At 38.3% G+C, this 26,413-nt stretch overlaps 1 protein-coding gene across 2 annotated transcripts; it reads right to left on the bottom strand.

The window, feature by feature from the left end:
- Positions 1–4,034: 4,034 nt before the first annotated feature.
- SPIC (Spi-C transcription factor) lies at positions 4,035–13,986 on the bottom strand. Of its 2 annotated transcripts, XM_056515650.1 has the most exons (6): positions 13,921–13,986; positions 12,516–12,542; positions 11,750–11,843; positions 10,023–10,135; positions 9,105–9,213; positions 4,035–5,550 (listed from the first exon to the last, which is right to left on the bottom strand). In XM_056515650.1, the coding sequence occupies exons 2-6, from the start codon at positions 12,516–12,518 to the stop codon at positions 5,123–5,125; spliced, it is 747 nt and encodes a 248-aa protein (XP_056371625.1). In that variant the 5' UTR covers positions 12,519–12,542; positions 13,921–13,986; the 3' UTR covers positions 4,035–5,122. The 2 variants fall into 2 exon arrangements, with proteins under 2 accessions (XP_056371625.1, XP_056371620.1); XM_056515645.1 differs by lacking the exons at positions 12,516–12,542; positions 13,921–13,986 and having other exon boundaries at positions 11,750–12,036.
- Between the last annotated feature and the right edge of the window lie 12,427 nt (positions 13,987–26,413).

Below are 26,413 nucleotides of genomic sequence, written 5' to 3'. Positions count from 1 at the left end.
TACTGTTGTAACAACATGGGTTTAGATTTAAGGTTTGGCAAATAGTTCAGCTCTGTAGACCAGAGCTATGTAAGAACTAAGTAAGTATTTTTATTTTTGCAGAGAGATCAGAGAGGGAATTAAATGCTTCCCATATGCCAAACAAAATCCTGAAGAAGCAATTCCTTCATTCCTGTCTGCGAGTCAATAACCACTTGCAGTGGATGATTTTGCCTCATTCTGAAGCATATTGATGCTTGTACAGAAGATGGAATTCTCTTCCCTATTCTGCATCTCTTCAAATGTGCTGCTTTTCCAACAATCTCAGCTCTGCCAGCTGTTGGTTCCTTTTTGAAGAGTGTTAGCCTCAACATTGCTGGGTACAGACTGGAAACATAAAATTTAAAAGCTTAAAAACTAGAAGGCAAACCACCTAATTCTATTATTATTATTATTATTATTATTATTATTATTATTATTATTATTATTATTATTATTTCTCATTGTTTTTAAGCAATCTCACAAACACAGGAGTTTTCTGGATCTCAGGATGACTAGAGAGGTAGCCAAATCTGTACAGTATTGTGTCTTCTAATTGTGATTGAATTTTTCTGCTCTAATGAGGAAGAAAAGTCAACTTAGATCTTGGACTACTACACACTGCTATTACTCTAAATAGATTTGCTGAGTTTTCATTTCCTCTGAAAGAAAATCTTGTATGGCTTCACCATCACTCTGCTTGAAGATCCTAATGATTAGCTACATTCCACTTTGAACTGTTATTAATATTCCCCATATGTAATTAAAGCCTCTAATTCTACAAAGAGATATCCTGACAAACAAGCAGCTGTCTGTCTTTTTTATTTCATTGTGGTTCTTGAACTCTTGGCTCAGGTTATGTGTTTCTGGAATGTCAAATAAGGAATTTGCTTTTCCATCCATCAGTTTACACTCTGCGTGCAGTTTGATGGCATCTTGCTAATACAGCCTGGTTGCACTGTAATTCACCTTATAATCCATTGTATCAACACTGGCTGTTCAATGTGTGACTTCCTAACAAGGTGCCTGGTGCCTCTTAGGTGCTGGGTTGCCTTGGGAGAGTGGTATTTTAAAATGTATGCCCAGCATCAAAACTGCCTGGCCTGAAGTTCCCAATTGTCATAATGAGATATAACTTCCTTTACTAGAAAAAAACAAAAGAAATGCTCTGCTTAGGCAAAAAGGTGTGCATAAGACAAGAGGAAATGATCTCAAGTTGTCCCAGAGAGTGTTTAAATTGGATATTAGGAAATATCTATTCACTGACAGGATTGCCAAGCCTGTGGTTGAGCCACCATCTCTGGAGGTATTTAAAAGATGTTTGGATGTGGTGCTTAGGGACAAGGTTTTGTGGTGGATGTGGGAGTGCTGGGTTGGACTTGATGACCTAGAAGTTCTTTTCCAGCAATTCCACAGTTCTGTGATCCCACATTTCAAATCCCATGTGAGCTGTTGAGTTACACAAAAAGCCTGTGCTGCCTCCAGATATGCTGCATGAGTCAGTGGGGCACTGGTGGCTTCTGTTTTGGGCACTTTCAATGCATGGATTGGATTCTGGTAATTATTTTACTTCTGCTGCCTTGGAAACAGCAGGACACTGGATCAGCACATGGCAGGCCTGACTGCTGGCTGCAGGACAGGCTCTGGATGCTGGAATTCTCCCCACCTGCTATTGATCATGCACATCTGGCTGTGCCTCATGCATGCCCTGCTCTACCTGCAGATACCATGGGGATACTGGGAATTTTACAGAGCCCTTTGAAATCTACCAGTGAAGGTGAAGGTAATACAAGAAAAGACAGGACAATATTGTGTGATAGGCACTGTGCTGCTGGTTGATGCACATTCATAAACCAAGGATAAGTTCACAGGTACTGCTGCCAGGTTTTGGTCCAAATTATGCCACGAGAAATTCACAGCAAGTCAGCAGGTAAGACAGCTAAAAGTTGGGTGAAATAAGAACTAAAACGGTGGTAGATTTCAGCAGAGGTCCTCACACAGGTGGAAGTGAAGTGCCTGTGAAGTTCACTTGCAGGAGACCTGCTGGTAACTCAACAGGGAACTCTGCTGGACGTAAGAAACCCAGGGAAATTATGCCTCTTGGCAAACGCCCCCTGCTGTCACTATCAACAAGGGATTTTTCAACACAGTGCACTCATTATTCAGTTTGCCAGATTGTCTGTAATATATGTGAGACCTTAACCACAATGTTTAATGGAATAGTGCAGGAAATGTTTCAGTCTGATATGCAGAATGAAAGGAAAACTGAGGTTCGTTGCCTAAAAAAATATCTAAAATGCAAATTTTGTTTTCTGATCCCAGACTGTCAAGTTTCTCGATGACATCTGTTCATGCAGACAGCAGCAGGCACATGCAATCTCATTGCCCTCAGCTTAGTCATGGATGTAGGAATCTGCTGCTGCAGTTAGAGACAACTTTTGGGGTTTTGCCTTGACCTTCTCCAGAAAAGAAAGTTTGGAAACTAAGAAAATTGCCATTAATGGAACATAACTAGAAAATAGCCTGAACATCCAGCTTGAGCTTCAGTGTTACCTTGATACACCAGTGAGTGTTTGCAGTCCATCATCTGTTGGACAATTAATCTATGGTTGTTTAGATGATACCAAGAATGAAGGGGCAGCTCTCACCAACTAAGCAAAAAAAGAAGTTAAAAACAAAGAAAAAAAAAAGAATAATAGTTTTGTTTACATGTGGCACTCAGGATGCTCCAGCTGGAGCAGTCTCTTGGGGAAAAAAAAAAAAGCTGACTGCTGTTTGTAGTATTTTGCATTCTTTTTACACTCACTAAGCAATGCACTAACTGTAAACCCACACGTGCAGGTCTGTGATGTGATGTGATGTGATGTGATGTGATGTGATGTGATGTGATGTGATGTGATGTGAAGATCTCAGCTTGTAAGTAGTGTGGATTGGTAGCCCAGTGTTCTCCAGGACACAGCCTCCATCTGCACATGGGATGGAAGGGCAGTCTGGCCCAGCTGCCACCAGAATGCACATCTGATGCCTCACAAGGTGGAAGCAGGTACTTGATGGGTGCTCAAAGTTCTACCAAAGTGAGAAACTTTCACTGGAGTCAAATTCAAGCCAAACTAAATGAAATGAAATAATTTTTCATCTGGAAGCTAAGAATCTCTCCTGCTTTTGTTCTACTGAACAGCACACACATATGTAAGCACTGCATAGGCCAGGCAAGATGGGGTAGATAAAACATGTTGCTGAAGTGCTCTAGTTCTGTCCCTTCACAGAGTCTGTAAGGCTCTTGATGTAATTTCTGCTTGCAGGACTCCTGAAGCCTAAATCAGAAAGATCAGTTTTATTTCTTCCTCCTGCATCACCCTCAGCCATATCAGCTGAGCCAGATTTATTTTGGAGACGAGGCTGAGTTTCAGATGTAAACCTGACCACTGTCAGGGCAGTCAGCACAGAGCTGTGATCTGCTGGCATAACACACCTGCTTTAGTTGGTGGGTTTGGTGTCCCCAGGGTGCCACGACACTTTCTGTATCTGCCACGGCTGGAGCTGGTGGTGATTTCCAAAGGCACCGTGTTGCTCCTGCTGCATCTGCAGCACTGCTGTGCAGGAGGGTGAAAAAACCAGACGTGGTGGGGAAGAAAAGGAGCCTGAAGGGACATTTGGGGAACAAATGAGCTGGAGGGCTGCAAGTGCCACAGCCTCGGTGAGAAGAGCTGTCCACTGGTGCCACCTTGTGGGTCCAGGGCCACTGCCCCTTCCAAACCCCTCACTTAAAGTCTGGGCCTCTTCTTAGTGCTATTTAATGTGCTTCATTTTACTAAGAGCAGACATCTTCCATCTTAACAAAGTACCCACCCTAAACCTTGAATTTTGCTTAAGCAGAGTGCATTGCATTGTGTCTACTGCATCAAATTACAACCCTGTACAAGCAAACAGGAGTGAGAGCAAGGGGCAGCTCCCAAATTCAATGAGCTTCATCAAACATATCAGGCCACCACTTATACCTCTGCACAGAAATTATTTTTGTCTTTATTAATATCCAGGCCTACACAGTGCAAAATGCAGAACTTGGAACTGAACATGATTGAATGGAAATATTTCAGCACAAAAGACAACTCATATGAAGATACAAGTTAATCAGATAAAAGAAATATGAGAAAAAGTAGATTTATAGGCATTATCCTGACATAAGGAGCCTTTACTCTCTTTTTGCCTAAATTTAGTTCTTCCCCAGGAAGACAGTGTAAAATTACTGAGACTTTCAGCTACATTCCCATTTAGAAAACGAGCTGAAGAAGTGAAATTTTATTTATAAAGTTATAATTCCTAAAATAAATGGCAAAGCTATGTTTTTAAGGTCAGTACAGAACTGCTGGATAAAAGTGGAGCTCCTCATATTAGTGGGGGAAGAACTGTACAAAACTTAATAAAAAATTAATCAAAAGCACAATCCTTTACTAATTCTCTCATGGTCCAAAGAATTCACTGTCAACAGTAAAATGTGCACCTGGCAATACTAATACCACATGTGAGGATCTGTGCTAAGATATGTTAAGTGGTTAAGGATTAACAGTTTGCTCAACAGGTGCACCCTTATGTGGGCTCTATCATTCAGCCTGGCATTCACTCAGAAAATGTCATTTTATAAAGAACATTGGTAAAAAAAGCAGACAGCAGCTTCACACAGTTGGAAAATCTCTTCCCTTTCTAATTCAGGGATGCAGCAACCATGGTACAACATCATCTAAATTCTGATTGGAGATATGCATAAAACTTCCAGTGAGTGTTGTCTCAATGGGATCTTTGATGTCCACCAAAACACAAAAAAGCTTTGGTCCTATTCTTTAATATACCAGCTTGAAACTACAGTTATTCCTTTGATTAGCATCATCAAGAATAGAATGTCTTCTGCAGTTGCTGGATTTCTTCAATAGGCAATGACTATTTACCATTAATATCAAAAGGAACAAAACTAGGCCAATACATTTTTTTAAACTTTCCTCTTTATGCGTTTGTATGATATCTTAAAGGAAAAGCTATGTAGAGAGAAGAGTTTCTGTGCTGGAAAGTATTGCTGGATAACAAAGGCCTGTCTATGTGACAGGTAAGCCTAGCTGTTAGCATGCTGTAATGCATAACCATTGTTGTACATGTAATTATTGTAACTGGTCCAGTCATCTGCACCCTGATACTCTTGATTAGACTGAATGTAGGGATGATAAATGGTTTCTTTTCCCAAGAAATAAGATGGAGCAAGTCTCTTTAAAACAACAGCACTGAACTGGTATGTCAGCTTCCTACGGATCTTAATGATTTCACCTGTTCTTCCATAATTCCTCAGTGCTCTGGCCATTTTCTGATAAGTCATGATCTTGCGGTTTCCCTTTCTTTCTCCCCACAGTTCTGCAAGTTTCTCCTTGTTTTTGGAGACAAACTGGAAGACACCATTTGGCTTATCCACCCATTGGATGCAGTTTGCCATAGCTGGATCATACAGAGACTCATGGAGGTACTCAAATAGTCGAAGCTTTTTTCTACCTATAAAGAAATAGATCACAAAAGGTCAGAACAGAACTCATGCTTGTTTTAAAAGATGAGTAGTTGTCTTTTTCCTGGAAAGGGTCTTATAGGTAAAAGCATAGCCAGACCTAGTATGCTGTAACAAATTAAAAGATCAGTATAAACTGTTCAGTGGAAGACCAGCAATAGCAAATGGGATCACAGAGATGTGAGCAACACAGAGTCACAGGATAGTCTGAGTGAGAAGGGACCCAGGGGATCATCAAGCCCTACTCTTAAGTGAATAGCTCATACAGGGTTTAAATCCACAGCCTTGACATTATCAGCACCATGCTCTAGTTCTGAAGGATGTACAGATCTGTGGTGACAGAAAGGGATTTGGTCATTAGACTTTCAAGAGCAGGTTATGTGGGGATCATGACAAATATCTGGTGACTTCACTGTGTGGTAGGTCTCAGAAGCATCTGTCTTCAGGCACATGCTGTGCAGATGCACACAAGGAACTCACAGTAGGAAATTACATCCTCAGACAGGGCAGGGAAGAGGTTCTGGAAAGCCAATCTGAATGTTTTTGTATAAATGTTTTCCCTGTTTTTTCAAAACTCAGAGATTTTGAGATGGTTTAGTTTTGTCAGGTTTGTTTCAGGAAAGTTTTGGGGATGCAGGGTAGTCTCTGATATAAGAAAGGGTAAATGGGTGAGCAGGAAAAGCTGGTTAGTTTTAGCCAGAAACCTCATGTAGTCAAGAAGGAGCTAGATCTTCTGGTACCCTGTGATATTGTAAAAATCTGCAGAAGTGCCAGTTTGCATTCCCTTGCAGAATAAAGCAAGCTTGGTACTGAAATATTTGCCACTTAATTAAGTGCTTCTCTCCACAGGCTCAGTTCTCAAACTTCAGTTTCCTAGTGAGGCTTATTTAGTTTCACTTAGATTTTGTGGATTCTCCTCTATGAAGTATTTCTAGTTCCCTTCCCAAAGCCAAGGGTGATCAAGAAACTGCTGTAAGGAGGAAGAATTTAAGATTATCAGACAAAGAGGAACATTTTGCAGAAGAGAGAATCTATGCAGAAGAACATCTTCCACTTTAACCAAAGTGGAAATAAGCAGCTGCACCTAAAGTTCATAAAGTCTTATCTTGTGTGACTATTTTAAACTGGGAAAGGGGGAAAAGTGACAGTTGCTAAGGAACACTGAGGTCAAGCCAAGACATCTGTCAGGGATGACAGTAACTCTGTATCTGGTGATAAGGAAAGAGGAGAGAAGTTAACAGTCTGACTGGGAAGAAGAAGAGCCTGAAATCAGAGGTACTTTCCAAAAAATTAATAAAGTTTCATTATCTAAATAAAAATTGGCCTGTGACTGGAAGTAGATATTCTACTAGAAATACACACAGATTACTAAGAAGCTTAAAAGGAAACACATGGAAGACACTGCCTTGCCACAGAGAACAATTCTTAGTAGGCAACCTCCTTAGGTCCCCTCCAACTTGATTTATCCTTATAATTGATGGTAGAACAAACAAGACCAGGGGAAAATCCACGGAATACTGTGGGCTAAATTTCTTCTGGAAAAGGATAGTGTAGCCATGTCTGCAGCAGCACCTGATTCAGGGCTGTTTGGCCTCTTAGTTCAGCTGTCATTTCTGCCCAAGTTTTTATTTCTAGACACAAGGACCTTTAGCTGATGTCTTTGTTGGAGAGGGCTTATTTGCTCTTATGTGTTTATGCAGCTGTGTTTCCAGAGCCCAGCTGTTATCCTCGAAGTGCTACACACTAGTTTGAGATGGGGTCACTTAAAAGTCCTGTATCTCATTGTATAAGCCAGTGATGCTCATTTTCAGGCCCTAAACATCAGCCTAAGCCAGCAGTTGAGTGCCTACAGATTTATTATACGGTGATTGGAGACAATCAGGTTCCTCCAGAAGGTGATTCAGAGCATCTGCATCAGACTTCAGTGCTGAATTGTCCTGAAGCTGCCTAATTGTCTCAGGGAAAATGCATCTAATTCAATTCTGAAGTGCCTCTTGACTGTCTCCACTCTACTGAGCATTAGTTCACATCATGGAATGGTTTTGTCATTAATTAACTAGAGTCTTTTCAGAGGAAACCTACCTCAAAATATGCTTTCCAAAAGCATATCCAAGTCAGTGTACCCTTCAGAACTTGTGACCAGCCTAAAGATTGCCCTAAATAAAATTTTGTTAAACACTTTAAATACAGGGTTTGGGCCCTCAGTGCTGATGGTTTAATCTGCAGATCTGTTCCTAAAAAACTACACTACTTGCTAGCAGACAGAAAACCTCTTATGTCTCAACAAGAAACTGGGAGGACTAAATTCATTTAGTATAGTGGAAACAGTTCCCCAAATCACAGTTTCTGGCAGGAATATCACCATGGGCACAAAGAAATCTGTAAGAGGACATAAAATAACTCCATAAGAATAGTTAGTCACTTTGCAACTAAGCACAGATTGTCTTCTGGAAAAAAAAAAAAAAGATTGATGACAGTGTAAAAGGAATTTAGGAAATTTACTTTAGCAGAGCAGTCATAACTGGAGGTCAAATCAGATACTGGCATGTAAAATTCCCCAGTGGATAAAACTTGGAAAAGCAACATTTCTGGATTTGAAAAGTTTTCATTTGCAGTGATGAATTTCAGATATCTGAAGTAGAAAACTGAGAGAGGCTACTCTTCCCACCATCCCAAAGAGTCTGTGGTAGCAGTGGTAGTAGTAGTAGTAGTAGTAGTAGTAGTAGTAGCAGCAGCTATTAAGCAACAGAGACCACAGTGCTCAACATCAATGGGCAGAGACAGCACCAAAAATAGACACCATGTGGTTAAAGCTGAGAAAAGGGGATTTCAAAAAAGCAGCTAAATCAGGAAGCTACTTAAAAAGGCTTCATGGTCAAAAGTAGGTACAACAGCTCAGAGTTGAAGCTACGAAAATCTCATCCAGCACTTTGAAAGGATGCTGAGTCCCTCCCCACCAAAAACCCCAATAATGAATGCATTAAAAAAATGAAGTACTGCAATGACAATTCTTTGTAAAATGGGTATCAATTCAAGTAAAGTGAACCAGAAGAAGCAGAAAAATAGCCATAAAAATGCACACTGGAAGTGATAAAAGCTGAAAGGTGATTTGAAAAGTAAACTAAGAAAGGCATAAAATCTGGTGTGCAAAAATATTCATGTATGTAATAAACCTGAAAGAAAATCACTGCTTGTTGGGCCACATAAAATAAGTTGTGTAAGTGGATAAATATGTTATTGATAGCTAAATTTGCTTCTCTGCATCAGACTTTATCCTAAATGATTTGAAGTAAAACATATCTCTGGTTTGGTTTTCCATGCACTAAACAAGGATGGAATAATTCCATAGCAGATTTATCACATCTTATAAGATTTTGCAGATGGAAATTGAACACTAGCAGTTGTATCCTAGTCACTAGTAAATGTTTACTTTTCTTTCCTGTTGAACATTTAAAAAAATAGGAAAAGGAGAAAGCATGATTTGCCAAGAGGTTTTTTTTAAAGTAAGGTAAATTACACATCAAGATATGATCTTTTTACAGACCTTTCCCTGCTTTTGGCTGGCCAGCAGCAGCATGCATCACTTGACTTTCTGGAGCATTCTGCAGTGTATGGTAGACAGTCTCATCTGCATAAAAATCCGCTGCACTGTTCTTCAAGAATTAAGACAATGGAAAGTTACTAATAGAGTACATTCTCTGAATAAAAAGAAACTTGTGGTAATTAATTGCCTGAAGCCTTCAAAACGAAACTTGTCATCACTTCACCCCTAGAAGACTTTTCTCAACCATGAAGGCACTCAGTGTGGTGTGCCAGTAACAAGCAGCACTAATTCATGCCTGGGGCAAGAGCTGCCCACCAGAGGAGAAGCTGAGAGGCAAAATCATGTAACTGCCTCACTCTGGACTTTCAACTGCTGGTTGAAAACAGGCTCTCATGGAATCTGTTTCCCTGAAATTATCTCCCCTGCAGTATTCATTTTCCATCACTCTGGAGACCACACTCCCCGTACTTTTAAGAATGCATATGGACTTTAATGGCTGAGGCTGTGCTCAGATAATGATGGTCTTTCCAGAAGTTTAGAATAAACTGCTGTTGGAAAAATCAAAGTCATGGTTTTTTTTCACAGTGGCAGAAGCTACATCAGGATTGGAAGTAGTTCTCTGCCTGTTCCCAGATAGTACAAAGAAGCCTTTTTTCCTATAACCAATTCCCTAGCACATTTGCTTATTAGTTGTCATGTTATGTGATGAACCACAGAAGAGCATCAGAAGCAAACTGCTGACTCCTAAAAAGATATTATTAATCACATCTTGAAAATATTTCCCAAGGCAGTTCATCTGAATCATGCCTGGCCAGACCAAATTTCTGTTACTGCTAGCATAATGATTAGTATCAGAAATCCCAAATGAGCAATCAGTTTTCCAGTTGTCTGACTATCATTAGGAATGAGTTCACTCACAATCAGGTTTCTCCAGCTATACCCTTGCTCCTCTACAGATGGTGCTGCACAGTAACTGGGACTTGCTCGGAGGTGGTGGTGGTGGTTGATCACAGACAGGCAGTTTTTATAACCTGGCAATTAGGAGGAGGGAGCAAAAACCAAGTGAGTAAAAAAGAGAGAAGAAGGAAAAAAGAAAACCACAACAGCAAATAATTTAATATCGTGCTGGGCCTATCAGAAAGCATTTATCCTGTGGCTGCCTTCTAGATAATAAAATGTCCTAAGCCAAGATGCTTCATCTCAGCAGGTTATCCAGCAAAATCTGTACTGATGCTGCTGATGACACCCTTGGGCTGGTTTTGTTAGTCCTCATAATGAAAAGCAATTTTTTTTAAGATAAAATGTCATCTATTTCATAGCATCATTAAATTGTTTGGTTACTGGATAACAGAGGGCCCTGCAGACCAGCAGACATAGTGAATTGGATAAATAAAGATTCCAATAATAAACACCTAGAAAGGAAATGGGACTCCCAGGCAGTTGTGCAGGCCAGTGGTACAATGCAAGTCAGAGTCTCCAATGGTGAATGAATTAGGGGAGCATCAGAACATCTGCAGTGCCTGAAAGAATGACACAGAAGGAGCCCAAGAACTTGTGATGCTTAAAAGAAGCAGAGGAAAACACCAGACTAAAGACATTTGAAAAAATTACCCACTGCAGGTGGTCAAAAGAAGATATTGGAGGGTATGGGTGTATCTATTGCAAGTGGAGATGTGGATGCAGCTGGGGACAGACTAAACACTGCATTGCAAAGGTTTGGTAACTCCATCAGCCCTAATAACCTATGTAAGGAAGAAGATTGCAAGCAATTATATTCAGTGAGTCCTCCAGCATGTGGAAATTACCAGTGCAGCGAAACCAAAAATTTGGTAACAGCAGCTGAAGATACAGCCCTACTGGTTTTATTTACATTGCCTTTTATAATAGATAATATGTAAATGTACTTCCTCATATGAAAGGCATTTCACACAATAGACAGCAGGTATTTTGTTCTGGACTTATAGGGTTTGTAATGTAGCCTCCTATTTTCCTTTCTTTGCTTTTCTGCTTACAGTGTAAAAACACCAAACACAAATTTTAAATTTTATAGTAATTTAATTACCAAAACCTTGCCAGAACTGGAATAATTTGCAGCTTTCTTGCATTTTAGATTTTGTAAGGTATACAACTCTTGAGGCCAAGGAAAAAAAATCTCCATTATTTATCCAGACTCAAATGATCAATCCTGCATAAAAGTATTTAAGATTCATATATTAGTGCACAAAAAATTAAATGAGGAAATCAATTTCACTTGCTGTCTTTTTTTTCTTCTTTTGCATTGGGATTCATGGCATAGCAGAAGGGCATTTTGAAGTTAAAATATTAAAATTGGAAAAGGCTGTTGCACAGCAGTCATATATCCTCTGATTATAGCAAAAGTGAGCTCAATGCTCCTGGGCTATAGGGGGAGGGTAAACAGGGCCAGTCCAACAGTTTCCCTGTGCTGTGAACTGGAAGATACTCACCACACTGGGCACTACTACTGGAGGGATGAAAACCTTTGAAATAATTTTCCTCCTTTTCATTCTCCCAAAACATACCATTAATCCACTTCTGGGAAATTATTCTCCCACCTGTATGTTTCAAGAGGTGCTTTCCTCTAAAAATAGGAGTTGGGAAATGAATAGAATGAGGGTGTTTGTTACCTGGTGGACACTGCATTTCTCTGTCAGAGTGCTGCTGCAGCACTTCTAGAGCATCTTCAAAAGCCTGGCCCAGCACGTCGTGGTCAGGAAAGCTCTGCAAGAACATTTTGGTGTCAGGATCCAGAAAAGACCAGGCTGGTTCTTCCAACATTGCCAATCAGCCCATACCAAATAAATGCAGTGATCATATAGAATATGCATCCTCTTGGAATAGATCTTTGGCAGGCACTGAGGCACCACCATAATCTTTTACTATTATGAGAAAGTTCTTACTCCTTTGAGGTCAGTGAGACAATTCACACGGGCAACATAACTCACTCTGTCAAATGTTTCAAGGTTCATTTCCTTAATTTGCAAAAGAAGTTTACATAACTTCTTTTATGGTGTTACTGTTTAGGGTGTTGCTGCTGGTGGAGAGTTTTATAGTCTGTAATATAGAGATGGTTTTACCTCTTGTGTAACATTGTTTGTGGAGGCAGAATTACCATCAATAACATTGACATGACAAAAATAATTACACATAATTTCTGAAGCAGTTATGCAGAGAAATGCTACACTATGACACTACAGGAAACCAAGTGTGGATTTTCACTAAACTATTATAAATTTGTAAATTATAAATTATTTGTGACAAATTATTATTCGTAAATTATAATTTTGCCTTGCTGTAAAAAGCTAGATACCTCAAATTTGAGTTTGACTGAGTCTTCTGCAGCATATTTGAAACACTCAATAATGAAAGAGAATATAGGTGTTGTAGACTTACCATTATTTAGATATCAAGACTTGAATCCTGTTTAAAAGAATCAATATTTTTAAAATTGTATGTTTGAAAACAGATACTAATTCTCTGAGCATAAATTAAAATAACTAAATTAAGCAACTCAGTATATTTTCCAGTTATGAAGTAAAATTTTTAATAACACAGATAAAAGAGATTTATTATTAGAAGCTGATATTTAAACTAAATACTTACAATGTATTTTTTAAAATTCAAATTATTTTTTGTTAAAAGTTTACAGTTTCATTAATACTACAACTTTTAGATTATTATCCACATTATCACGAATACATTTTTAAAGACATTATGAAGTGAAAATGTGTCACTGTTGACATCGAGTCTTAGTCAACATAACTTCTAATTTCCTCAAGAAAATACTGACTTACATCAAATGCAAATGTTTAAGTCCCTTTGGTTCACAGCCAAAGGTTCACAGTTGAAGCAAGCTTAGAGTTTTTTCTAATATAGATTGGCATATGACTCTATATGAACATATACAGTGTATATGAACACTCAGACTAATTGTGAGGTCCAGAGGCAAATTTGATTGCTTAGTAAGCAGTGTAAATAGACATATTTTCAGCCAGTTTAACATGAATAATATTACTTAGAAACATATCATTAGTACCTCCTTTCTAATTTATCTTTCTTAAAGAAAACCATAGTCAGGTTTTGTTGCCTTGCAATTTTTATTTATGTTATTATTTCAAAACTGTAAATATAATAATCAATATACCAATATTTTACTCATTAAGTACTTGATTATTGTTTGTGGCTTCGAAACACAAAGGAGAGACAGGATACATAAATATTACTGAGGAAGCATTTTATCCAACATGAATTGTGACTGTTCTAAGCTGGGAATTTTGCCTCAGGTAAGTATGTTATAGGATACAATCAAAATTTGCAGAAGTGTTTTCAAATCAGGCATATATGGTGGAATCCTAGTGACTCAGTAAATTGACCTCACTGAAATCTGTGGGATATTTCTCTCTGAGTACAGTGCAATAAGTATTGAATGATCTGATCCAAATCTGTTCTAAAACCAGAATGGGCAATGTCAGTCCTTTATCTGCAATGGTGGCCACAGATTCCTGGGGCATAGAAATATAGGAATTAAAGACAGGACTCTGCTTTTTAAAGATCCCCACATATTTTCCCCCTAAGTTTAAGTAATTCCCTTTCCTTAAAGTGATTTTTCCTAACTCAGACTCCAAACTGAGACCTTGACAGAACATCTACAGTCAACTCAAAGCTTTGCAAAATCAAATTGCACAAGTATAGGCAGTTATAGGTATTGAATGGTCATACCACTTACAACAATGAATTCATACCAAAGAAAAAAAAGGCATGCCTTAAATAAGCTTAAAAAAGAAGCCTGGACACTTACCTAGAAATTCAGTTCCACACACAAGACAATAATCTGTCTGGTTTCGGAAATGAAAGAAAGACTGAGTTCCCACAGCAAAGGGCTGGCAAAGGGACTGCATTAAATAGCTGATTTTAGGGAAGTGTTTTGCCTAGGGATTTTTCTGAGAGTATAGGTATAAACAGCTAGCATGTCCCTTCATTCTGTACAAAAGGGAGTGATTTATACTGATATAAATAAAACTAAATGGTCCAAAACATGTTTAAGCATTGGGAGAGATTTCTTTTGTCTATGGCATCTTCTAACAAATCTGTCACTGGTATCATGGTAGAGTGAATCTAGGGCAAAATCCCACATCCCTTATCTGTCCCACATAGATTGCAATGGAAGCTGAGCTTTTATCCTCCTAGCTCAGTGTAACAAGTGGACCAAAGCAGATCTGAGAATAAGAGTTTGAAAGAATTTCAGGGTTTTCTTCAAAGCTCATGTTTGTAGCCCAAGCTACAAAAGCATTGAGTAGAGCATTGAGTACAGTTTCAGACAAGTTGTAGTTGATGATTTGCCAAACACTTTCTGAGAAGCTCCAAGACATGATGATGAATCCTACAGGAGCAGAACTCTGTGGTTTTAAGCTCAGAGATTCTTATTGCTGACAAAATCAAGTCTGTGCCATAGCTCTTTCCACCCAAGTCTTTCAGAGGCACATTTTTCAGAATTTCCTCAGCATTTGCCATAAAACTGCTGTGAAATAGTCATTACATTATTTATGCATATTCTCTCAACTAAGAACCTAGTCAAGAACTTGACTGGTTATGAAAACTCAGTGAAGGCAATTTGATGCCATCAACCATTTCTGCTGGTTTCAAATGCAAGCTGCCCTTTCAAAATTTGCACCAAAAAGTTTCAGGATGTATTTTTTTTTAGTGAAATACCTTAATATATGTATGTATTTTTTTAGACTTCAGCTTCTATTTTGCACCACTTCTCTGGTCTAACTTGGGCTCATAAAAAAAAATTAACTGGCAACCAGAAGGGACAAGGAGGCAATGTGACAAGGAGAGAAACAAGGGAATGAGGGAACAGCAAGGTCAGATGACTTGGAGGTGCTCTGTAATTGAGCAGCCACAACTGCAAAGAGATTGTGACCCACAGAGTGACCATAGTGGAGTAGAGGAAATTAGTAAGAAGGAAGCAGCAGTGGAAGAAAAGGGTGAGAAACAAGGAGCAGCAGAGAGAAACCACGATGTCTTGACCCCAAACCCCTATACCACTCATTGCCTCACCAAAGGAACTGAGTATAACCTGTGGAGATAACAAGAGGGGAGGAGATGTGTCTGGAGAGCAGTTGACCCTGGGAAAGGGGAAGGAAAAATGTTTTAATGTTTATCTTTTTTGCTTTCCAATACCCAAATCAGCAACTAAATACATTATAGCAGTAAGTTAAGTTAAATTCACAAAGTGCACAAGCAGTGGTGAGGGTGTGTGGCTGCTGGCTGGGCGTAGTAAAAGAGGGTGAAGGTCAAGAGTTGAAAGCTAATGGTTTTACTACCACTAAAATGATCCATCTTCCTAAATCAAACTGCTCTATCAGAAAGTTCTTGTTTCGTATGAGAGGCTACACCAGAAGGCAGGTCATCAAAAGGTTTGTTTTCAGTGGAAACGTGAGAGTGCCATACACAGCACAAACACACAGCATAGGAACAATAGCAAATGCTGTCTCGTAGGGGAGTCTTAAACTCTGCAGCCCTTTTGTGCACTGAGTCTTTGGCCCAATACAATCTTAGAGCAAGAGCCCAGCCTACCTCCCTGTAGGTGCTCAGAGGAGGCAGAGGAAGGTGCAGCTGAGGACTGAGTGTCAGCTGACATTCACTGCTCACTCCTCAACACATCACAGTGCAGCCAAGACTGGCAGCACGATGACCTCTACTAACACATACTATTAGAGAGGAAAGACTCCTTTGATTTTTGCATTGGATGAGAGGATGGATTCCAGATGAAAGTCTGAGAAAGAGAACTTACTCTTCACATCTTAATGTCTCAAACAATTGATGTGCCTGATAACAAAATTTGAGTATCCGTTAGAAACCACAACATCGAGCTCTTCTTCTTCCTCCTCCATGTTTTAAAAATAAACTTCAAACAACAGAATTATTGCTGAAGTTTCAGAACTTTCTTCCATCTCTGCTTGGCATAAAAGATACCTTAAAGTGATGGTACAGTAGAAGCATTTTCACATCTGAATAAAATCCAGAACCAGTGTATTACAGCACTTGTCAGAGAGTTCAAGAAAGCATAATGCATGAGGCATTGTTCAAATATAGAATAAAACAAGTCTTGCCCTTCCTAAAGGAATTTAATACTTGAAACAGCAAGGTTTTTCACTCGACATTTGTAGATTTCTTGAAGTTTTTTGAACATCAGGCAATTTGTAACTGCCCAAATACACCCCTCAAAATAGAGGCACTTCATTAAAAAATAACCTGAACATAATAACCACAGAGATTTTATGTGTTTCCATACTTATTCTGGCCCTTGTCAGATGCCTTTGCCACAACTCTTCTGGCCAAACCTTGCCTTCAACCCTCATGGGTGTAGATTCACAATAATTACACCACTGCAGATACTGTCTCCCTAAAAGTGGAAAAGTTGAGGGATCACATGCCTGTGCTCCCCTCCTGAGTCTAACCATGCTGACCAGAGTACTTCAAAATTTCTGACATTATGGTCCATCCAAGGCTCAAAAGAAACTGGAAAGTTTCTTGCAGCCAGGATGAAGCCTTAGCTCTATGCAGGAAGAACAGGGATCAGCACATTGAGGGGCCTCCTCTTTTACATGTAGTGTGCAATGATAATCTAGGCATGAATATCTCACAGCGAATGATTATGCAGTCTGAAATTCAAATTAGTGGGCTCAGAAAATCCCTGAATTCACATTCCCAGCCCTGGAATATGAAGAAAACTCTCCTTAAAAAAAATCCCAAAAAACCCAACCAAAATCAAACCTACAAACAAGCACAAAAAGAAAATAAGTGCAGTTAATGACTAGCCTCAGTCCTATTGTTTACCATTATTTTATTCAGATAATTTAGTATAGAACACATACAAAAATATCCCAAATTGAAAGGGAAACAAAAACAAACAAACAAAAAACCAATTATGGCATGATATTGTATTAGCAAATCAGATTATGAAACTGACTCTAAAAGTCTCCCATTTGTGTTGGAAAAGTTTAGTCTATACATTAAAACACACAGTTTTTTATTATTTCAAATATTAAAAGATAAGGATATATCATAATTTCAAATGCTTCACTGGCCTTACAAATAATTCTACAAACGGCAAACTCTCTGCAATGCAAAATATAGATTTTTACTGTAATTAGTGGAATTATAGTAGTATTGTTTCCTTAGCTGGTGAAAGTTGGTATAGACCCACCAAAGCCAAAGGATCAGATGATTCCTGCAAACAGGTTGACACCACTATTATTTTGACTACAGTCACAAGAAACTTGCTGTGCCAGCCTTAGTATTGCACATACTTCCCCGAATTCCTGATTTGTTTTAATTTTTTTGTCTACCTTATAAAGCATTGCAGTTGGTTACCAAAAAAAAATGACATTTTGGCATTTTAATTCTCGTAAGAGCTCTTTATAGTTATTTACTGGGTCTCATTTTTTGAAAGAGCTTTGCCTAGTCATTATCTCAAAGTACATCTCATGTGTGAAGCTTTTTACCTTAAGAAAGACAAAGATAATGAAAGTGCTTTACAAATTGAATTTCAAGCCTGAAATGAGAGATTATCTCCATCAGACTAATTTCCTTACCACTAAATATGAAATATTTGCATATCCCATTGGAGACCATCTCAATGTGGATTGTAAGTTATGATCCAACCTTAAAATTTATTTATTTGGCTAACATTGGATCTGTAATAGATTTCAGTAAGAACCATTGAATAATTACAGTCATAAAGTTAGATATTCTGATAAATTATTGCAGAGGTTAGGTCTAAGCATGGAATTACCTCTCCTAGGGCTTAAAAAGAGAAGAGCAGCATGAAAGCTGAAGTTGCATGAGTTGGCAGATCAGCTTTTCCATGGAAAACCCATATCTAAAGCCTCCATCTTACAACTAGACCCAGTATATTGGTCCAAATGCTCATGTCAGCAAGGCTTCTCAGGGAGCTTCTTCTTTGGCTTCATCTAACCAAAGGAAGTGAATTTCTGATGGGAAACCCCGTTAAGATAGAAAACCAGAAACCACAACAGAAGCACAAGGAACTAATAACAAAAAGTGCATTGGGAAAAAAGAACAAGAACCATCCCTAGCTAAAAGAAGACTCTGAAGTGAAATATGAGCAAATAATTTTGATTCATTTACAGGTATAAGGAGTACTGTAAAATATTGGGATAAATAAAACACAATAATACTTCAGTGGGAAATGATCAGAGCAAAATGGGAATAATATGACAGCATTTCCTAAAAATAGCAATGAATAATGAAAGGGTTCTACTCTAGATCTTTCCAACCCAAACCATTCTATGACTTGATTATTAGGAGGTGAGCCTGATAAAGGATAAAAGTGAAAGTCTTTCCCTGAAAAAAAGCAGGTAAAAAGAAGAACACAGTATTTAAATAACCATTAATAGTGAAACTGGGGAAGCCAAATAGAAACTAACAATTTTCCAAGTAACTGAGCTATTTGTGGAAGAAACATACTTTCAGATTCAGAGGGGCACTTAGATCACATAGGATTAATTCAACACTCCATTTCAATTCCATTCCCCCTAAACCATAAAGCTGAGATTTGAAAAATGTTAAGTCTAGGTGACAGAACCTTTTCAGCAGAATAGAAGGAAGCAATTGTGTCAATTTCTGGAAAAGCTGGAAAGTGAGACATGCTGTAGCATCTGCAACCATTTAGAATTAAAGACCTGTAGCAGACATATAGAAGCAAACAGAATAAATGTAATAATAAATGAGTTTTAACATTTTTAAAACAATATAAATCCCAGGTTCAGGCAGACAGACCATGTGAGCATCTATTGAAGCACTGCATCTGTAGCTGTTGAACAGGAAGAAAAATCAACTTTCATCATTAAGCAGGTCCTAAATTATCTTTAAATCCTCTGGAAATTACAACAATGGAGGAATACGTCCATAAGAAAAAGTGGTTGAAATAAATCAATGGGCCAGCTTGAGTTCCCCAAGTCCAATGAGGGTAGAAATAACAAGTCACTATTAATGAAAATACTGACATTATGCATTAAAAGAATATAACATACTGTTTTCACTATAAGAACACAAGCTGTTCTTCAGCTGAAATGAAATGCAACAATCTACAGGATTATTGCATAAGGCCTATATGTATTTCATTTATAACTTCAACATAGGCAGAAATTGCATGAGTAAGTATAAAAGAAATAAATTGCCACTTAAAAAGAGTGGAAATGTTAAGTTTTCTGCACCATCTTTCACTGAAAATGTGTGATTTCATCAGAAGACCAAGAATTAGGAAAAACAACTATATATTGGCATTAACTTCCTCAAAATTGAAAAGAGAAAATGTTTTGGGAATTTGACCAAAACATGAAATATTCCATAGGACTTTTTCTATAGCTATTCCTGCTGCAGGTATTTTTATATTAAATAATTATAAATAGGATACCCTGGCAGGCTGGATCAAATTCTGTCAGGTACAGCAGGAAGGTTAGATGCCCTTTCCCAGGCAGATCCATTGCAAAACAAATATGCTCCTATTTTTTTCTCTTGAAGGAAAATGTGTAATCACATTTTGACATCACCTCCTTGGAAGTTACTAGCATACTACATGACTGGTACCAAAAAGTTAAGACAGGATTTAACCATGCAACCACCAAAAGCAGAGCAGTTTGAGCCTCTGACAGAATGTCCATTTTCAGGGACAGACATCTACATTTAGTCCCACCAGAGAGTTAGGCAGATATTTTCCACACAGGACTGAGCTGGAAAAAAAGTAATGAAGACTTAAAAACAGGTCATCTGAAATGAAGGCAGCTGTAAAGTTGTGAGGACAATGGTAATAAATAGTTGTGGTAGGTAACCAGTTTACCAAGTTCATTTGGGAATGTAAAAATATATCTGACTTATAACCAAATGCCCTTGAATAAAAATAGTTAGAATACAAAAATTATTTTACAGCCATTCTCAATATTTTAACTGTCATATAACAAAAAACAAACCAAACAAAAACCTAGCACATCCTGCCTTTGAAGGAGTAGAACGAGGTCATATTTCAGCCAGAATTCTAGATTTTAAAAATACCCTTTAAGGAATGGCATAGCAGTAAAGGAAATTCTTCAGAAATAGAATTCTCGTCACTACTAAACTCTGAAGGTGACTGAAAAACAGCTGTCCCAAATAATGGGGTTTTATGCTTTGATGAGGCAAACAGTGATGTGGGCATAAAGTGCTATGACCAGCAAATAAATGCTTCCTATATTATCAGGAAAGTGCTGAAGAAGTACTTAGAATTTGGGGATTTTTACAAACTCCTATGAAAGAAATCCTGCATCTTGATGGTAAGGTAGGAGGCATGTCAGTAAAACAGTTTCCTGGCATGGAACCTTTTTTGAAAGAGGATTTTCCAAAGCTGAGTGGTTTTTAATTTCAAATGAAACTGTCATTTAGGAATGGCTTCACACTCTTTTCTATTTCTTTTTGAGGTGATAAAAGGAAGACTAAGATTCATATGAGAATCCACACTGATTTTTTAAGACCTGGTTGAAGAGTATAGGATTGGACCAAAATGTCTTGGATTGAGGGGGGCAAGAAGAGTAGTGAAAGGGAAGATTGAATTTTCAAAGCTAAGGGAAGGAGGCAGCAATCTTAGGGAATGGAGGGGGAAGGACCAGTGTCCTCTTCCCACTCCCAATCTCCCAGGACTGCAGTGGAGGCCAAAATTTCACCTGGACTGGGAATGCTTCCGTGCTGTAGCAAATATTGATGAAATTCCTCTGTGAAGCAAGAGGATAACAACCTGCCATTGCCATCATCTGAGCAGTTAACTCAGATGGTGGAGATGCAGGTGGCAGACTGGAGGGAATTTTTTAATGCCAGGCTTTTCTCAAATGTTATTTTTGTTAACTGAGGCTACTGAAAGTGGGTCATGAGGGATCCTCTTCCAGAAGAATATGGGAGTACTCCAAAGGCAGAAAATATCAAATCCAAACATAATCATCTCCCTTTCCTCCTCCATGAGTGTATATTTTAATATTTGCCTTTGAAGGCCCCTATTTTGTAATGAGCATGGAATAAATTTTGCTCTAATCATGAGTGATCCTGCTCACTAAATGAGATTATCATGTGCAGAAACCCTGCTGCATCTGCTGCAGAAGTTATAGACTGTCTGGTGAAGAAGGAAGGGAGAGGATGCTCTCAAAGTTAAAGCAGCTGTATGCTACCCTGGAGAAGTGGGTTTGGGTTCTGAGCCTGCCTCTACCACAGAGTTCCCAAATGATGTGAGGCAAGTCCCTTTGAGCAAACTTTCACAGGTGGTCACTTACTGTATGTTCCTCATTTTTGGGACTTCTGACTCAAGACCCCAGCATCAGATTTGCAGAAATGCTGAGTAGGACCAGCTGCAAGTGTAGTCTGAGTGCTGGCCTGACCCCACAAACTGCCCACAAATGCTGAACTCTCCAGAACAGGAGGTCAAATACACAAAATTAGTGAGTATTTTCCAATTTAATCTCATTGTGCCATCATCCCTGTAAAGCAGAGATAAAAATTGTCTTTACATCACTATGTACTTATAAATGTCTTAGTCCTTATGCAGCATTCTCACATTATAATGGAGGAAGTATATAAAAATCTATATAGAGGTTAACAATTCTCTCTCAAAAACAGTGTCTGACTATGTAGTGGATAAGGCTTGGGGATGCAGTCAGGATTGACACCCCATTGGCTGATTAGTCACTAAGAAATCACTGCTCATTTATGAATGAAAGAAAGAACCTTGTAGCAGAAACTGTTGGTAATTGTGTCATAACAGTGCCACAACCCATGGTACTCAGTGAGGGCAAATTAAAGCTGTACCAGTCAAATTAATTTGGCCATGTTAGAATAAACTTTTGATTACTTTATTTGCAATCTTAATATCCATTTAAAGAAGATGTCACTGTGTGCACAAACAGGAGGGCTCGGGTTGTTTTACAAATTGGTTACTTTAGAATATAATTTCATCTTCCTTAAAAAAAAAAAAATCAGGGACCTCTAAGGGACTTCTTGATCCTTAGCAAAGGTGTTTTAAGCAGCAATATTTTTTCCTTAATGCTTTGAAGACTTTTGACTTGGATAGATGTATTCATATATAACATTAAAAAAAATTGTAACAAGCTAAAAATTCCTTTCCCTCAGTTCTCAGATATTCAATATTCATATCCAAATATGACTAATACAACAAAATCTCAGAATAATTAGAGGCAAAAAGCACATACAGCATATCCCAGAAAGTTGTAGGAAGTGGAATCTCTTGAAGTGTTTGGAGTACAGACAAAACAAATGCATTGCTAGTAATCCATTTGTGAAGTGGTCTGGGTTGAGCTTGCTTTGTAGAAACTCCAGCTAGTTATGGGATGCAGTTGGACCTTGAAAGATGCCTGTGGCTAAGAAGTCAGAGAGCTGGTACATCTGCTCTCCATATTTCATGTTTTGATTCATTTTCAGCAGCCCTGTGCCTTCTAACACAAACATGCCATAAAAATCTTGATATGTGTAGTGCAAGATCAAGCAATCAATTTATATACTGATGAGGAAAGAGAGAAATAAGATATTTTTCTTTTAATAAGCAAAATTAAAAGCAGAAAAAACAGATTTTTCCTTCAGTATTTTCCTCTGTATATAATTTCAGAGTAATCAGACTGTCTCTTACTCAGTACTATTTACCTACAGTTAAATATTAGGCATCAGTGATAATAAATTCCACAAATGGCCTGTCAGAGTTCCTTTTTTTGCTATCTCACAGTAGGAAGACTGATGAAAAAAACATTTATTTGAGAAAATTACATAGATCAGTAATAACTTGGAAACTGAAAGGCACCAAATGAAAGGAAAGTAAGTCAGAAAAAAACATCAGCTTTGATTAAAATAATCACTGTTGCAAGCAGGGAATTGCCATGAGAATACTAGGAAACAATTGTAAATCTACTTTTAGAAGACTTGTATGACTCAATAAAATGCTTATAGCAAATCAGTTCCTCTTTTTTAAATAGAGCTTTAAACTTGCTAACATACACAATTCTTGCAGAACAAAAGCAGTATTTCCACATGCTACATTTCTCACTGCTTTTCATTTAGGACTTTTTCAAAGGTGTAATTGCAATTGTTACACTAAAAGTACACAGAATGTATTTTTATATAGAAATTATAAGATACTACTTAGATAGATTACCCTTGTGGGGCAAGAGGGCTAAAAAAGGGGCTGAAAGCAATTCAGCTGATAGCCATGCTTGCTTTATGTCCATGTGGAACACTTGCCTTGCACAGATCAACCACAGATAATTCATATTAGCCAGACTATCTTGCTAGCTGGAATGCTGGAATGCAGGAAAAAAAACACACCAAACCCTTTCTCATGTGTCATCATTCAACGAAAAGACCAAAAATGCAGCAGACTTCTCTGAAATGATTGCTTTTTTCTACACCAGCAGTGAACTGCTTGTTACAGATCATACTGGCTTTGGTAGTGCTGGAAGCACTTTTCTGCAGAATTCCCTTTATTTCTGAATAAACTCCCATTTAATGGCTACACTCCCAGTTAAACTATTCACTCTTGAGCGTAATGTGCAAGAGAGGTCTCCCTTTACCTTTATTTTAGACAGATTAAGAGAATATGAACACATTAGTTACAATCTTAGTACAGTGTTGCAAGAAGCTTTTCAAAGCACCTGGCTGATGCTTGATTTTGATGACTTCCTTTGCTCCTCCTGTTTATCCCCTGCTACCACAAGTAGCTGCTGCTGATCTCTAAATCAATACCCTGACACTTCCTGGGTGATGTGTCAGTGCATGAGCATTTTCACTGAATCAAGGCAGTTTCAATGGAAAGCAGGGACTAGCTGCTGGAAAATAAAGCTGGGAGTTTCTGATTTCTTGCAAAAGCAGTTTGAAGGGTGGTTTTTTTTTTTTTTTAGTATTTGCTTTCCCACATGCAGTTGACTGCCATCTTCAAAGGCTTTGGGCAGAACGTCTGAGAAACATACCCTCTCCTTTTGAAACCTGTTGTCTTCTCCTATGGTGACAATGATCCTGCTTTTTCCTTGTCATGCTCAGAAGACTCCAGGTCTCACACTTGTTACAAAGCACTGAAGAGCTTCTTGAGGCTCAGGGTGTCTGTGGGTTATACTGTGGATGTTTCTGAAATAGATATCTCAAAACTTACCTGCTTGTGATTATAAGTAGCTAGAACTGAGGGTGCATTTGACCCCTTCAGTCTCTTGTTCCCCGCCAGTTTGACCTTATAAAAATAACAACCATCTAGCCATAAAATAGCATGGGTTTTTTGAGCTACTATGTGCAGACATAGCATTTTCATTCATAAGTATTGCCTGATGTCATGAACATATCTCTACATAAAGCTGACAGAGGTGAGTCCTTACCAATGGAATTTCATATTTTGTCCAACACAGGATGAAATATCACATGATGAGGGCAACTTCTGTATTGTTGCTGATTGCAGTGCAGAATGAAATGTGAGAGTATTCAGTAACGGTCCTGGTCCCTGACAAGTTACTTTTTTTATTTTTACTCACAAGAAACTGAAAAGTGTTGAGTTTTGAAAGGATTCTTTAGCTGTTAGATCTGCATGCATGCTAAGCAAACCATTGTGATACCAAGGTAAGTGGTTTGGTGGTAACTCCTATGTTAAAGAAAATAGAATTGCTGTTCACAGTCTGTCAACAGGGAGGTCACTCCCATCTGAAAGGAATGTTAAGAGGAAGAATTAACAGACACATTGAGATCCAGTATGTTAGAACAGTAGGTAACAGACAGTGGATAATACAGTGACAAATGCAAGAAAAACTGCTTTGAGAGCAGCAATAGGCTTCTGACTTTGGCCAATTTACTGCCCATTTGAGGCCCACTGTAGCTTTAAAGGAGCTTCTTAAGAGGTTTCTGAAAGGTGGAAGAAGCCATTGTACAAGATGATGGGTGTGTGTGAATACATTACCTCCTTGAGGGCATGAAAAAGAACAAAAGCCTAAGGCTTACACAATAAACAAACATTTTCACTGGAATCAAGTAATAAAATGTTCAGCAGTATAAGACTAGGAGTGTGCCAGTGACAAATAAGAGCATCATTAACTATACCGCGAATTTTCATCCCAAATTATTTTTATTTTCACAAACAAGACCTCTTGAAACTTATGTAATGAACCAAACTATACACTATACAATTTCTTGCATGTTATATTAGGCTAGCTTATTCTTATAAAACAATTAATCCTAGATCCTGCCCAGGCTATACTGTTTGCATGAGAAAACATATGTTTATATTTGTATCCTGAGGCAAGAGCAAAAAATGAGGATTTATCCTGCTCTTTGCAGAGGCTGCAAGGTCTCTGGGACAGCCAACAGCCCCACAGTCTGGTGCTACTCACATACTGCAACAGAAACTGAGTTTCCTGTTTCTTGCTTTCAAATTATGGGTGCATGTTACCTGTTGGATGGTTTGTTTTTAGGTTAGCACATCACTGGGATTGTAGCTGTAAATTGCATATGGTGTACATACATACAACTAGTACAGATTATAGAAACACTAGTTGTAAGTGAAGAAATTAGAGAAGTATGCAGAAATAACAGGTTGATGGGACTGATTCCAAGTGTACAAGCCCAAAGATTGCATGGTCCTCTGATAAAACAATTAATACATTTTGAAGGTTGATGAAAGTAAGATTAAGAAATGATGCCACAGTTCAAATTAACACAATTATACACAAACTGTTCCTAGGAACAAAGATGTTAGTCTAATGACTGACATCTGCTAATTTCTAAAGTTTTCATAGCGCGATACAGATTTTAACAAAGGTGTCTCACTGAAATTGCAATACCTGAAGTCCCACAATTATTAAAACCCCACGTGCTCTGAGTTCAGCAGCTGTTCAGAAACTTTAGGAGCTGCTTAGACAGAGTTTATTTCAGGACCAATGCACAGTCATTACCTGCAGGTCGAATAGCTCATATGCAATTATGCTACAGTGACATTCAAGAAAACAGCCTTACCTTTAATTACAGTATTTGAGACGTGAAGAGGAGACACTTGCCTTAGGTGCCCTTCATGTCTAATGGCACTTAATTTTACATATGAAAATTGACTTTTCTGTTAGCTGATAATTCTTCTTCTTCTGAAGAAAGTACAATTTTGCTTATATATAATTCATAGGTGGGGAAGTTCTATCAAATCAAAGGGGTACTTTCATTCTTCCTGAGGAACATGCCACAAAACAAACTACAAGAGACTTGTGTGAGAAAGAATA

Source organism: Oenanthe melanoleuca, chromosome 1A (assembly GCF_029582105.1).
Source record: "Oenanthe melanoleuca isolate GR-GAL-2019-014 chromosome 1A, OMel1.0, whole genome shotgun sequence".
NCBI lineage: Eukaryota > Metazoa > Chordata > Aves > Passeriformes > Muscicapidae > Oenanthe > Oenanthe melanoleuca.
This window is presented reverse-complemented; position numbering and strand designations above follow the sequence as displayed.

What these genes read in the sequence shown, in the direction of transcription:
- SPIC (XM_056515645.1), bottom strand. Translation starts at nt 11,900, where the DNA reads ATGTTGGAAGAACCAGCCTGGTCTTTTCTGGATCCTGACACCAAAATG. An exon ending in AGAAATGCAGTGTCCACCAG is followed by an intron (nt 10,136 to 11,749) that starts GTAACAAACACC and finishes CCTAATTGCCAG; the next exon opens with GTTATAAAAACTGCCTGTCT. An exon ending in CCAGCCAAAAGCAGGGAAAG is followed by an intron (nt 5,551 to 9,104) that starts GTCTGTAAAAAG and finishes ATTTCTTTATAG; the next exon opens with GTAGAAAAAAGCTTCGACTA.